General features: G+C 53.8%; 5 protein-coding genes across 5 annotated transcripts; 3 read left to right on the top strand and 2 right to left on the bottom strand.

Annotated features, from left to right (window-relative positions):
- Positions 1 to 278: 278 nt before the first annotated feature.
- Positions 279 to 1,706, top strand: KVR01_001983 (uncharacterized protein; the record flags this gene model as incomplete). The annotated part of the gene is made up of 1 exon (XM_044794064.1): positions 279 to 1,706. One exon carries the CDS (start codon positions 279 to 281, stop codon positions 1,704 to 1,706), a length of 1,428 nt encoding a protein of 475 aa, XP_044649938.1.
- Positions 1,707 to 2,190: 484 nt separating this feature from the next.
- Positions 2,191 to 4,104, bottom strand: KVR01_001264 (uncharacterized protein). The gene is made up of 5 exons (XM_044791718.1): positions 3,763 to 4,104; positions 3,435 to 3,684; positions 2,901 to 3,372; positions 2,531 to 2,837; positions 2,191 to 2,457 (listed from the first exon to the last, which is right to left on the bottom strand). The coding sequence occupies exons 1-4, from the start codon at positions 3,978 to 3,980 to the stop codon at positions 2,536 to 2,538; spliced, it is 1,242 nt and encodes a 413-aa protein (XP_044649219.1). The 5' UTR covers positions 3,981 to 4,104; the 3' UTR covers positions 2,191 to 2,457; positions 2,531 to 2,535.
- Positions 4,105 to 7,750: 3,646 nt separating this feature from the next.
- On the top strand, positions 7,751 to 8,111 carry KVR01_001597 (uncharacterized protein; the record flags this gene model as incomplete). Its single annotated transcript, XM_044790364.1, has 2 exons — positions 7,751 to 7,950; positions 8,030 to 8,111. The coding sequence occupies 2 exons, from the start codon at positions 7,751 to 7,753 to the stop codon at positions 8,109 to 8,111; spliced, it is 282 nt and encodes a 93-aa protein (XP_044649552.1).
- Positions 8,112 to 9,030: 919 nt separating this feature from the next.
- Positions 9,031 to 11,076, top strand: KVR01_001239 (uncharacterized protein). The gene is made up of 4 exons (XM_044794280.1): positions 9,031 to 9,719; positions 9,797 to 10,252; positions 10,363 to 10,677; positions 10,763 to 11,076. The coding sequence occupies exons 1-4, from the start codon at positions 9,411 to 9,413 to the stop codon at positions 10,823 to 10,825; spliced, it is 1,143 nt and encodes a 380-aa protein (XP_044649194.1). The 5' UTR covers positions 9,031 to 9,410; the 3' UTR covers positions 10,826 to 11,076.
- Positions 11,077 to 11,216: 140 nt separating this feature from the next.
- On the bottom strand, positions 11,217 to 12,975 carry KVR01_001590 (uncharacterized protein). Its single transcript, XM_044789560.1, has 2 exons — positions 12,207 to 12,975; positions 11,217 to 12,130 (listed from the first exon to the last, which is right to left on the bottom strand). Exons 1-2 carry the CDS (start codon positions 12,275 to 12,277, stop codon positions 11,731 to 11,733), a joined length of 471 nt encoding a protein of 156 aa, XP_044649545.1. The 5' UTR covers positions 12,278 to 12,975; the 3' UTR covers positions 11,217 to 11,730.
- Positions 12,976 to 13,697: the final 722 nt, after the last annotated feature.

Below are 13,697 nucleotides of genomic sequence, written 5' to 3'. Positions count from 1 at the left end.
AAATTGTATTGGCTACAGCGGCCAGTCCACCCACCCAGTGGTCCGTCTCCCAGGCCAGGCCTGATGTAGTTTTTGTCTAGAAATCAATCTGTTTGTCTTTTGCAATTCCTGCTGGAAATTTCGGGCTAGTTCACTTTTATCATTTACTGGGCATCAAGTAGCCTCACAAGTCTTGCAAAACCAACACAAACCTTCCTCCACACCCTGTTTTCATCAACCCGGGTTTCTGTGGACAAGCTTGGATTTCTACTTCTTGCACATCTCCTCACCTCGTCAAGATGCCTCCCCCACCGTCATTCGATTACTATCGTGAGCTTCAGGTTGACCGCTCTGCAACCTTGGCAGACATTACATCCGCATACCGTCGACTGGCCCGGATTCATCATCCAGACAAGAATCCCGATAACCAGCAGGAAGCCACCGCCATCTTCCAACGACTCCAGCTGGCCCATGAAACTCTTTCCGACCCTGTAAAGCGTGCGAGGTACGACAGCGGCGAAGATGATGTCCTCTACGAATCAGACTCCTACGATTCCGACTCATCTCCATTCCCGTTCCCCTTTGAATTCTTCTTCTTCTTTCGCATGCCACCAGGAGCTAGAAGAGCGGCAGCTCAGGCAGCAGAGAGGCAGCGCCGAGAAGAAGAAGCCGAAATCAAGCGCGAGGAGCAACGTCAGCGTCAAGAGGCCAAAGAAGCCCGCGAAAAGGAGGCGAAGATGAAGGAGGCCACCGCGAAGCGTCGCCTCTACGAGGAGGAGTTGAAGAAGCAAGAGAAGCGATGGGAAGAGATTGGTGCTGTCTCAAAGGACGAGAAGCTCAAATCCTGCCTACACTCGGAGCTTTGTGACAAGGTCCAGCACACTAGGAAGTTCAAGTGCACCGCATGCTCAGTAAAGCGCGGCATGACCGCGTTTGAGTGTCCTCATTGCTCTGCTTCTCTTTGTATGCTGTGTATCAAAGTCTTTTCCGTGAGACGAAAGAGAATGGAGGTGAGAGAACAGACGGCAAGGTCCGATGCCGACGAGAAATCTCCTGGCGTGAGCGGCGAAAACCTCTCTAACGAGCCTGATGCCAACGAGCCAAACATTGGTGGGATCAACGCCAGTGAGGAAAACGCCAACGAACCCACGGCCGGAACCCCCCCTGCCAAAAAACCCAAGATGAAGAGCACCAAGACCAAGAGCGCCAACACGGACAGGTCCTCCAAGCAGACTTCCGCCTCAAGCAAGAGCGCCGACAGCCATGACAACGAACCAGTCCTGAGTGAAGTAAACGAAAATCAGGCGACACGTCCTTCAAGAGCATCAGTTGCTTCTGAAAACCCGTACGACATTCTGACAAGAGACGACAAGGCCCCGGATGCCAAGGGCTCCGCTCTTCGCAGTCCGAGAGCAGAGCGAACCGGCGGCTACATTCGAACCTTGAACAAAATGTCGATGCCCCCCGCGGCTACTCTGCGTCAGGCGATGGAGAGGTTCGGGGCCGTGAGGTCTCTGAAGATCATCAATAAGAAATTCGGCATCGCCCATGTTGACTTTCTCACGCACGACGGACTTTGTCAGGCCATGGCTGCTTCCCACGTACTCGTGAGTGAGACAGTCAACGTCCGTGTGACGGAATTGAAAACCTGCAACACCTGCGGCAAAGACGGCCACAGTTCGGAGAAATGCAGGGCCATGCCGGCAAAGACCGGGGGGGCTGCATAGGTGTGACAGGTATATCAGCCCGCCATCCTCTTTCTCAAACCCGACAATTCGATTTTCTTGTATCTGAGGCCACTGAGGCTATCTGATGCTAGTTCACACGTACAGCACCACTTCGTGGCGCACCTGGACGGTGATGATAACGAGTGGATGCGGAGGGCGTAAGGCCATGATCGTCTACCCACGTATCACATGCTGGGCATCTAAGAAGTGCATGTGTCCGAATTTTTGACAAAATTGGGAGTGATAGAGGAGATTCAGGAGAGACTCACGTAATGAAGTGAACATTTTCTACTAGAGTCTTTTTTGGTGACGGTGGCAGCTGGCTACATATGTAGTTTTCTCTCAATTATTTACACAGCTGATGTAAGTGGCGAACTCGTCGGCTCTCTTTGCTTCCTCAAGTCCCGAGTCTTTGTGTCTGCTGTTTCGAATCAATTGGGCTCCATATGAGTCTCTGATGAGGTGTCCTTGTTTGCTATTGCCAGGGGGAGAGCCCGGTTCTGCTACCTAGGTATGAAGCAAGACTAACCACAACGTAACGAGATCGGTCAGCCGAGACTTGTTCGTCCAAATGTTCTCACTTCTTAGTTGCTGTACTACAAGGAATAATGCTTGCTATTCAGTCTCGACTCAGTCTTGTGGTTCAAGCAGAATCTGGCCAAGCTTGCCCCAGCCAGAAATAAATAGTAGCATGTCTCAGTCGAGTTCTTCATTGTTGGACGTTGAACAGCTCTTGGCCTGTTCAGTTCACCTGGTTCAAAGGTTGGCTTCATAGAGCTTGGGTACGATAATTGAACTTTCACATTGCTAGGTATATAACTCACCACAACTACTCATATATATAACAGAATGGCCCTGCAGTCGTGCTCAACAAGTCTTTGATCTGTCTCGGCGGGCCTGCAGCATAACCATACTCCACATAGTCTTCAACAGTCACATTTGGGCTGGGTGGGTTGTTGAGGAATGTTCCAGTTCCGGCGATACTATTGTTGCCCCAAACACGCGAGTCGGGGTCCTGCATCTGCCACAGCCACCAAACGCGGTCCATCATTGAGTGGTGCAAGTAGAAGGCAGGGTCGCCAGGCGAGACGAACAGATCACGGCCGGGGTCTCCGCCCAGCGAGAAGTGGCCTGTGGCGAAGTGTCAGTCAGCTTCAAAAATGATACACTGCGCGGCTGGGGAATCGGAATCACCTCCACCATGTACGCCCAATGTGGTACCGCCTTCCACCAGCGCCGCGGGCCAGCCCTGGAACAGAAGCTGGAAGGTGTCAATATCGTCATACAACAGGACGACGTCGAGCACGCTGCTCGCATTGGCGAATTTCTGGTTGATGTAGTCGGTCAGGTCCCGCTTGAGGCAGCGTGGGTTCCAGGAGAAGATGCCGGATCCGTTGTGTGGATTCTCGACGAACACGCCGCCAGGGAGGGCGAGGCCGATGGGACCCAGATTCAATGTGTAATTCGAGAAGGGGCCCGACTTTACGCAGCCGCCTCCGCTGCCTGCTGGGACCCAGAACGGCTCGAGATCCGGATTGTTGCCTGCGGCGTTGATGTCCGATTTATTTGGGATAAAGTAGCCATCTCCAGACAGTGACGTCTCACTGCCATCGAATATTGGGGAGGCATGTAGCCCCGTGATGGCGGTCTTGGGCCAGTTCCAGTACTGAAGATGTCAGTTCGTGTCGATCTAAACTATCTTATGAAGATGAGTGGCTTGGTACCTACCGGCAGGCTCCCCTGGTATCCACACTCGTCCCTCAATGCTTCCTCGAACAGGTGGATGTAATACCGATGCCATGATAGAAAAGTTGCAGTGTAGTGAATGGTGCTGGTCTGATTTATATGGGTGGCAATGAAGTCATCGTATCTTGTCTTAATGCCTGTTCCGAGTTCTGATGGAGTGTGAGCAGGCCTGGACTGCAGGCATGTGACTGCCCTGATATAGTCCTTCCTCTCATCTGTATCGTACGCATCCCTAGAACAAACAGATTGACGATGGGCCGTTGCTTCATAAATACCCTAGGATATGAAATTGCATGATTGAAGTACTCACCACTCCTTGCGAATCCTCAGATTGTCTCCAGTGCAGCCAGCGCTTCTCTTTTGGAGAGCATCCACTGCAGTTGACCGTGCTGAATCGAAAAGCTTTTGTAGTTGACTATAGGCATCATCATTGATTGTGCCACCGGACAAGCCCACAGGCTCTGAGTGGGTGAGGATCGCTGGGGAAGCCTGCAAGAGCAGCAGGGCAAGGTTCAGAGAAAACATCATGACCACTTTCAATTTTTGTACATATGTAGGGTCAGGTTACCAAAGACAATGCACGTGAATGGGGGACTGCCACTTGGGAAGATCCAGGACGGGACATGTCAAATATTACTTGAACGCATCAAGAGACCGGGAGCCTGGGTGATGCCATTGCTTATGTGAAAAGTTCTCTTGCTTACGCAGGGGGGGGGGCTCTGTTAATAGTGGCTCGTAAAAGCGAGTCTAGACCCCCCTGTACTCGCCAGTCTGGAGCTGCTGGTTGATGAGACTTCTCCGATTGGGCTCTAAAAGGCATGGCACACTAGTAGTCCCCTCGGACGTGTACGGAATAGAAGCGAAACCACACACTAGTAGTCCACCGGAGGATGCGGTAAAGAATTCCCGCTCAAATCAAGGCACTTTCAGGTCTCGAGGACGGTATCAACTTGAGCCGTTATCTACTTGGGTAGTCTCCAGCCTCATGGTAATCGTGAACTGTGGTATCTAGCCGGGAAATTGATAACCCCTTGCTACAGAACCGGCTCATAATCTGATAGTGTGCTGGGCAAAATTGCACAGGCTTGCCAGTGTTCACTAGTCATTTCTTGACTAGTGGATCAATGTCTCAGGTATATCAACTTCACGTGCAACAGCTATGTGAGGCCATAAAACACATAGAGACAAGAATCAAATTCATGAAAGGACCTTCCGAGGACCGACCTTGGGTTGACCCTGGACGCGCTCGTAGGACCCTACAACTGAGGATAGTGGCGTTTGTTAGCCAGACTCTGTCTACCTACCTCGGTACCTAGGCAGGCCAGTCAATCATCTAGTCTGAGGGACTGGAGCCTATTCTTGCAGTAGGGCTTACTTGACGGGGCCCACTAGAGCCAAGCAACATTTTCAACCGCATAAACAGAGACCCCAGCACGCTTCGTCATTCATGATTCGCCTCATTCTGCATTTGACTGCTCTCCTTGCATCCCAAGGCTTCTTCCACCGTTTATGTCAACTAGAATGACTTGGCAGTGCGAAGAGACACTAAGAGATGTCTTCCTTCCGCTCCTTCCGGACATGGACCGCGCTAGGGCCGGGATCACTTGTCTTCTCAAGCACATATTGACACTATCACGGTAAATTAGCCTGAGCAATTTCAAAAAAAAAAAGTTCATGACATCATGTAAAAACACCAAAAACAAGACCCACCTTACTCTAAGCCACTCCGTATATACCTAGGTAAAGTACATTATTCACGGCTGCCGCGGGTCCAGCCCGCAGGGTGGCTTCGCAGCTTCGCGGCTTCGCGGGCTAAAGTTACCACAGATTCCGTGGTTGCGAAGCAGGCGCCCGAGTGAAGCCCGTTTTGATAATCATATGTGAAGCTTTGGGTCTTGAGTGCTTACCACCGTATGAAGGCGCCATGTATGTCCTCGGACGTATACGGAATAGAAGCGAAACCACATATGTGAAGCTTTACAGGTCAAATTGCCCAGCACTCAGGGGTGCGCCTCTAGATGGACGACTTGCTGCGGGAAAAATTTCTTTCATCAACACTGTCTGTAGGATCTGACATCTTCTCCCAAAACAAATACTCTGGCATACAGCCAGTCCCAGAGGTCCATGTTTGGCAATGTAACTGCTACTGGGCCACGCCTCAGTCTACACTCAAGACTCCCTTGCAGTTCTCAGTTGAGTTGATGTGTAGGTTTCACATCCGTCCAGAGTTCCCCGGGAGATTTGTCCACCAAAACAGGCCTCTACAAAATTAATTGTCGTAATTAATTGATGAGGTCTTCGCTTGTTACCAACAAGACCCAGGTGATTTCATTTCTAATCCCCATATATATATATAAGGTGTACGGTCTTGAGTGCTTACCACCGTATGAAGGTGCCATGTATGTCCTCGGACGTATTCGGAATAGAAGCGAAACCACACAGTACGTGGGCACGTGGCCTCAGCCTCGTGCCGCACAGGTGGTTTCGTTTTTAATCCCCATACATGTAAAATGTACGTGGCGCCTTCATACAGTAGTAAACGCTCAAGACCCAGCGTTTGAAGAAATACAGTGCCAATAACAGTGGGAAGAGAATACAGTACGTGGGCACGTGGCTGAGCCTCGTGCCGCACAGACAAGGCCTGGAGGCATCGCTCCCAAGGGGCCCGCTGATCGTCGACAGCCGGCAAAGCAAGATGGCCCCTATAAGAAGACCAACAAGACCCAACCCTCGCAATTGCACCACCCAAGCCATGTGATTGAATTAAATGTAGAATTTTAAACGAAAACTAGGCTTTACTACACAATGCTTTCCTCAAAGCTCGGGCTGCGAAGAGAAGCATTCCATTCCAAGTTGAAACCCTCAGTTCTTGGGGCCGATCCATGAGAAGATGCAGCAGAGAGGGATAACTTATAAAGAAAAACGCCCTGTTGCCTTGCTGGAGTCTTCAAACTTGAGCCTGCGTGTTTGGAAGGGATACTAACAAGTCTCCATGCCGTGATGGCCGCGCCGGAGGGTGCTTCCCATCCCTTTCGGAGTTGAACCCGGTGGACAAAGGAGAGTTGTTGTCATCGACGATAGGCTAATCCAAATAGCGACAGTGGTGATCACAGTGCAAGTGCGCGTGCTGCTTGAGCGATACACGAACTCTAGGAGCGGAGAATTGAACGGCCAAAGTGTCGGGCGGTGATCCTAAATTTGGTTCACATACAAGACCGCACTGACTGGCAGGCTAACAGATTCCAACCCACGGCCGCAGGTGCACTGCTAATGCAGGCCAAGCTGTCAAGGCTGCAGGGCCGTTGGGTCTCGGCAGACGCCGGTGCTACAGTGCGGTGCGGGAAGACTAGGAGCGACGCTCAGTAGATACCACGATAATGGCCAGACTGTCGGTAAATGCAGGGAACTCCCAAGGGTTGAGCCAACAAGTGGTTGATGGCTGGGCTCGTTTGCCACTTGTCCCGGGAGCGCGGTACTTGGGAGATGCGAACCTCTGGGGAAGGATCCACCGGGGTGCCATTGGGTGGTGCCCGTTGTCGGCGGGGCCCGATCAGCCCATGATGAGCGTCTTGTCACTCGATTCCCGCCTGTGGTCTGGCCATTTCGTCCTTCTATTTTCGACCCTTGCGCCCGAGCAGTCATTGCGACCAGCAGCGACCAGCAGTAACCAGCTGCGACCAGCCCGGGCCTTTCCCCTTTTGGCCGTCATCTGCCTGCCCATCTGCTCATTTGGTCGTCTGAATGGCATGATGGCCTCTGGCGGGCTCTGGCCTGGTCCTCAGCCGCCACGCGCAAAGCGTGCTAGATCCATCTTTGCGGGGATTGCCCACGAGAAATCCTCGCCGGGCATCTGCCCATACGAGAAGGGCTTCCTGGGGAAATTTCGACAGATCGGAAAGGCAAGGCTCGTCCGGCTGGGTGCAGATTTGGGAGCCATGGCTTTATAAGACGCCGACGGCAATCTGCTGTGGAATGTTTCTGTGCTCCCTCGCCATCATCAACACCAGACCAAAAGCATCAATCGGCTCAGGCCCTAATAAGAAACATCTCCAATCAACCTCTTCTATCTCTTTAGAGTGTGTATCAGTACCTCAGGCCCATCCCCGCACAAACCTAGTCTCGATCATACCGTACCTGCAGCACAAAGCTCGCACCCTCGCACGACTCTCTCTCCACTCGTCGAATCAGACACGCGCCAGTGATACCACTGTGGTTCAACTCGCACACAGACTCAACTCGGAACTCATACAAGGACTCTCCCTGTCTTTCCAACCCAACTTCCCAACACTCAGACCAATATGTCGCCCATCGTCGCCCGCGCCGCCGTCCGTGCCTCCACCCAGGCCCAGGCTACCAGGAACTTCTCGGTCATGCGCACAATGCGCAACGTGGCCCGGTCTTTTGAGCCTCACCCATTCCAGCGCCTGCCCATCACCGGCCAGACACAGGGTGCCAGCTGGGGAAAGCAAGTCAAGCGGGTCGGATCCCAGGCCGTCGTGTAAGTACTTGGCCCTCCTCGTGTGCCACAGTCCCCAGGACCAATTGAACACTTGATGCTGACCCTTCTCCGTCTCCAGTTACGCCGGTGGCTTTACAGTCATTCTGGGCTGGCCATACTTTGCCGCCAAGGCGCTGGACGGCCACATTGGCGCTTACTAGATGGCCTCTCCTGAGACATCGGGTTTTCTAGGGAGGGAGTATTTCACGGCATAATAGAAGTGACTGGGACAAAGGCATTATCTCTGCACAGACACAGCGCTCTGCCCATCGCGGATTTTGCATAGTTCTCGGCGTTCTGGTATAGGGGGACACTTTGTGATTGGGTTTTAGAATACCACGATAGTTCTCGAGTACTCTCAGAGGAGTATAATTCACTTTGTTCATAATGATCCTGCTATTTCAAATGATGTGCTTGTCGCATTCTCTCTCGTCTCCGATATGAGCTGGAACCCGCTTGGGCATTGTAGTGCATGCTGCACGGCCAATACAACAAGTACATATACCCAGGTACCCAATGCATCAAGTAATTATGACGATGTTTTGCCTGTGGGCTGGTCCATGCTTCTGCATCGCTCTGCACCGTATCCATGGCGTGGCTCAGCAATTAACTGGTGTGAGTCCAAAGGCTACAAATTTGACACTGTCCCATGTTGTTGTAGAGGAAATAGGAATTTTGCAAAAGGGACATTCTCAACTGCTTTGTATGTATGCATACTACTGGACATCTCGGGGCCAGAGCTAATTAATGAGCTACAAAATTAAGTAGCTAGGTTTAGGCGAGGGTGATCATGCCGAGACATTCACGTCCGTGTATGATAAGGAGCTGCCCCGGGAATTCTTTGAACTCCAATGTGGGAGGGAGGTAGTTCTGGCAAGAAATTACCTCACCAAGTGCACACGTAGTTCCGCTCCTATACGGAGTATTTACGTTGCTTTTGACGGTGTGCCACTGCTTCTTCCCGCCATCCCAGCCTTGGTTGAGGAATGGTGCAGCTTGACAGCTGAGACATGGGGCAGCATGTGGCCCTCGCTCCTCGCTGAAGCCAATCCCGTCGCGCTAGCTAAGGGACCCCTGTTGATCTGTTTGGCGACGTTGTTTGAATCGCGTCGTGTGGCTCGTGCCAGTTGATGTCCTGCCAATCCAAAAGCAGGCGCAACACCACGGCCACCCACCACAGCGGCATCACCACGAATGCTCCATCTCCGAGCGCGAGCCGCCCCCGACGAACTGTTCCACGTCCTTCCTGAACGCGTCGTGACGGGAGACCCGAGGTGATTGCACCCCCACGAGGAAGCTGCACAACGACGCGACACGGAGAGCTGGGCCCCTGGCAGAAGCGGTGACCAGCTTGCGGCCCCCACCCACGCCTACACCGGGGCAAGCTGCACCACCTTTGATCACTAGCTATCCACCCGTATCGTGAATTTCTGGGAGGGGAGACGGCCGAAGGAGACAAGATGACGGAATCCCTGCACAACGCGCCCATAGTTCTGGACAACGGGTCCGGCACGATACGAGCCGGCTTCGCTGGCGACGACCTGCCGAAATGCTACTTCCCTTCCTTCGTGGGACGGCCCAAGCACCTCAGGGTACTCGCTGGCGCATTGGAGGGTGAGGTCTTCATCGGGCAGAAGGCCGCCACGGAGCTCAGGGGGCTGCTGAAGATCCGGTACCCCCTGGAGCATGGCATTGTCACCGACTGGGACGACATGGAGAAGATCTGGGGATACGTGTACGATGAGGGTCTGAAGACGCTGAGTGAGGAGGTGAGATTGACTGCCCTTCTCAAGCTGCAACGAGTTCCACACGCCTAGGACCAAGCTGATCGCGAGGATCCGCACAGCACCCGGTCCTCCTCACAGAACCGCCGCTCAACCCACGGAGCAACCGGGACACGGCCGCCCAGATCCTCTTCGAGACGTTCAACGTACCCGCGCTCTATACATCCATACAAGCCGTACTGTCGTTGTACGCATCGGGACGGACGACAGGTATCGTGCTTGATGCCGGCGACGGCGTGTCACACGCGGTGCCAGTGTACGAGGGGTTTGCCATCACAAACAGCATCCAGAGAATTGACGTCGCCGGCCGCGATATAACAGAGTACTTGCAGACGCTGCTGCGGAAGAGCGGCTACGTGTTCCACACGAGCGCGGAGAAGGAGGTCGTCAGGCACATCAAGGAGGCGGTCACGTACGTGGCGCATGACCCGAGGAAGGAGGAGAAGGACTGGGCGCAGATCAAGCTGGATCAGAACAAAGTCGTCGAGTATACGCTGCCGGACGGCAACAAGATGAAGGTGCGTCCGCGCGGAACGAGAGCCCCTTTTGCTACACGCATTTCTCCCTCCGGACTGGCAGCAGCCACTGGGAACATGCTGAGACTGACTTTGCGGCACGCGGAACGCAGATCGGCGCTGAACGGTTCAGGGCACCCGAGATCCTGTTCGACCCGGAGATTATCGGCCTTGAGTACCCAGGTGTGCACCAGATCGTGGTCGACTCAATCAACAGGACCGACCTGGACCTCCGCAAAGCGCTGTATTCCAATATCGTGCTCTCCGGCGGCAGCACGCTCACCAAGGGCTTCGGTGACCGCCTGCTGACCGAGGTGCAGAGGCTGGCCGTCAAGGACATGCGTATAAAGATCTTTGCGCCGCCCGAGAGGAAGTATTCGACCTGGATCGGCGGCAGTATTCTGGCCGGCCTAAGCACATTCAGGAAGGTAAGTCGAGATCCAGGCTGCAAAGCCTCGTGCTGGCTACGAGTGCCCTGGAACTATTGATACGGCTTGCTGATGATGTGAACAGATGTGGGTCAGCATTGACGACTGGCATGAGAACCCGGACATAATCCACACCAAGTTCACATGAACGAGAGCAAGGATTGCTTTGGTGTTCGGACAAACAGAGTACAGGAAGATGCCTGCGGAATGAGACATGTCATAAAATACAAGAAAGCGAGCGCGTATTCATGTTGCCTGCGGTTGGGCGGTTATCGAAATGTTGCGGGGGAGATAGTTGGCGGTGGGTAGCGACTCGCAACCAGAGGCATTTACTGCTACAGTATCCGGAGTTGCAATCTCACTATAGATGGAGAAATGATACCCATGGATGACGAAAGAGCCATGCTGCTTGGTTGGAGGTCTGAGTCTATACGAACCTTCACTGCCGTGAAGCTTGTTGAATGGTCCGACGATGATGGCTTAATTGCACAATTGATCTGAGTCCCTATGTCTGGAATATGAGACGACAAGTTCCGGCATTGACTCTGATAGATGTGTTATTGATTTCATCACAATCGCAAATAATGGACGTTTTATGCTGACATAATATGTGGCAATTGCGAGACAACATGTGTATGTCGGGATGTCGCTTAAACATTTGAGAAAAAAACACAATCGCTTTGAGGGGTATATGGTACACCAATGGTTTCTTTTCACCAGAACAAACGCCGCCCGCAATGATTATTCCCTTTCCCCGCCCTGGAGTCTGCCAGCCAAGGGGGTGACCGAGTTTTCGAAAGGTTGGAAGAAAACCGATCCAGGTCCATCTCTTTTTTTGAGCTTTCCTGTCTGCACTGAGGCACCCCGGGTAGTTAAAAACACGAGCCCAAAAACCAAAAACAAAACAAGCATGACCGATTCGCTGATTCCATGACCGAACTTTTCTTTGGGACCTTTCAACGCCGAAATTCGCAATACTGGTGGATGTGCGCAAGCGTGCTGGCCGGATGGATGCTGAGATGATCAGCGACAACGCGCCCGCGAGGAAGCACATCACTGCCCGTGGGAGAGGGATGCGCTCAGCCTGCCCAGGAAGCCAGAGCGGGTGCTGGAGGCGCTCTTGGTGGAGGCGTTGGACGCGGTGGAGGCATCGCTGCCCTTGCGGTGGCCCTTGCTGCCGAAGGAGGAGGTGGCGGACTTGAAGTTGCCCGCGCCGCCGCGGCCGGTGAATGCCGGCCTCGCCGCGGACTCTGAGCGCTCCTTACGCTCGTACTCGTCCTCGAAGGAGATGACCGGCCTCTCGGAGCTGGCGTGGGCGTTACCCGCGCCGCCGCGGCCAGAGTGGAACTTGCTGGTGGCGGTGGTCGAGTTGCTGATGGTGGGAGTGATGGGGGTAGGCACGCCCGCAGCCGAGGTCACCGCCTTGGGGGCCTTGAAGAAGTTGCCCGCGCCTCTGTTTGTCTGGGTTAGCACGAGGGTCCTTTTCTAAACGGGGCTTGGTTGAGAGAAGAGAGGGGTTTGCAACGTACCCACGACCGGCGTGACACCAGGTCGAAGCTGCCACTGTTGGGTGGGGCTCGGTGATGGAGTAGGAAGGCATGTTGATATGCTGATATGGGTGTGTGTATGTATATGTGTGTGTGTAAGGTCGTATGTGTGTATCTGACTTTTGGTCTTGCAGATGGTCTTGGGTGGTGAATGCAGGAGCTTTGACGACAGGTGTTTATGTGCAAAGTATATCACTCGAGTAAACTTCTAGAAGAAGAGGGGCCAATGTGGATGGTGGTGGTGGTGTGAGAGAGGGTGGTGAGGAGGGGGGGCCTGATATAAGAGAGGTGGGACTCATAGACAGAGGGGACGAGAGTGAGTGAACACAAACCAGGTACGGAGTACGGAGTAGTGTACATGAATGAGTACATGAGTACTGCGGTACTTGTGTGGAGGGGCAGAAATTTACAGAGCCATTGGGATTCCACTAGAGCCCTTCTTGCCCCGTGGCAACCAGGCGTGTGACCAGAAGCAGCGTGCCATGGCCATGGCAATAATGGCAATAATGGGCAACAGCAATGGCGGCTTGGTTGCTCAGCGAGCTATGACACTTGCGAAGAGATTTCACCAGACGGGGCAGGATGGTGTGTCAGGACCAAGGAATGAGGAAACGTGCCAGGTTTGGGGGCCCGTGTGGGCTGCGGCAAAAAAAAAAAAAAGGCCAGGAAAAGTTCTCACAGCGCCATCTCGCTTGGCGAAGGAGGCCATTTTGCCAGTCACTGATGAGCGGCTGACTGCGGCCAGGTCAACAAGGCCCGCTGGCAGCAGTGCGGACACAGGCCTGGCTGCCTGGGCGCGCTGGCGCTTAGCAGTTAACGGCAGTTCCTCGCAGGCCCGGGGCGCGTCGCAGGGCCTTTCCAGGGGGCAATTCAGGGGACCCCAGGGGCGGCACAGGTGGCTCGTGATGCCGGATGACCATTCAGTTACGAAATGGCGCCTCTTGTACCGTCACAAGACCTGACTGCCTGGCTTTCGATGGGGTAACCATTACCCCATAGATTCCCTCCCTGCGACACTTTTTAGTCATGCCCTGCCTCGGCCCCTTTGTACCTCTGCCGCGGGATTCTGCAGGCCGTGGTACTTGTGTCCCCCCAGCTGCCCCCTTCGGCAGAGACGAAGCTGGCATGAAAACCATCTCTAATTGCGCTTCCACCATGTTGTTTCGCTTGTGTTGGCTGGGGCCACGCAGCCCACGCAGCAGTCACGCAGTCACGCAGTCACGCATTCTACGGGACAACGGGAGTAGGGTCACTGAGATCCGGGGCTCGCCTGGTGCCCATGCGCTCCTCTGCGAGATTATGATTCGACCGCGGCACCCTTCGTCCGTCCGTGACGATACATTTGCAATTTGTGGGCAAGATTGCGCCCACCATCCCTCAACCGGCCAGCTCTCTACACTAGGAGCTGTGTTCGGAGCTCTCCCTGGTGCGCCTGGCGGTTTGATGCGCAAAGTAGCGGCCCGTCAAGATCGT

This window comes from Diaporthe batatas (assembly GCF_019321695.1).
Source record: "Diaporthe batatas strain CRI 302-4 chromosome Unknown Contig00002, whole genome shotgun sequence".
Classification (NCBI taxonomy): Eukaryota; Fungi; Ascomycota; class Sordariomycetes; order Diaporthales; family Diaporthaceae; genus Diaporthe; species Diaporthe batatas.
This window is presented reverse-complemented; position numbering and strand designations above follow the sequence as displayed.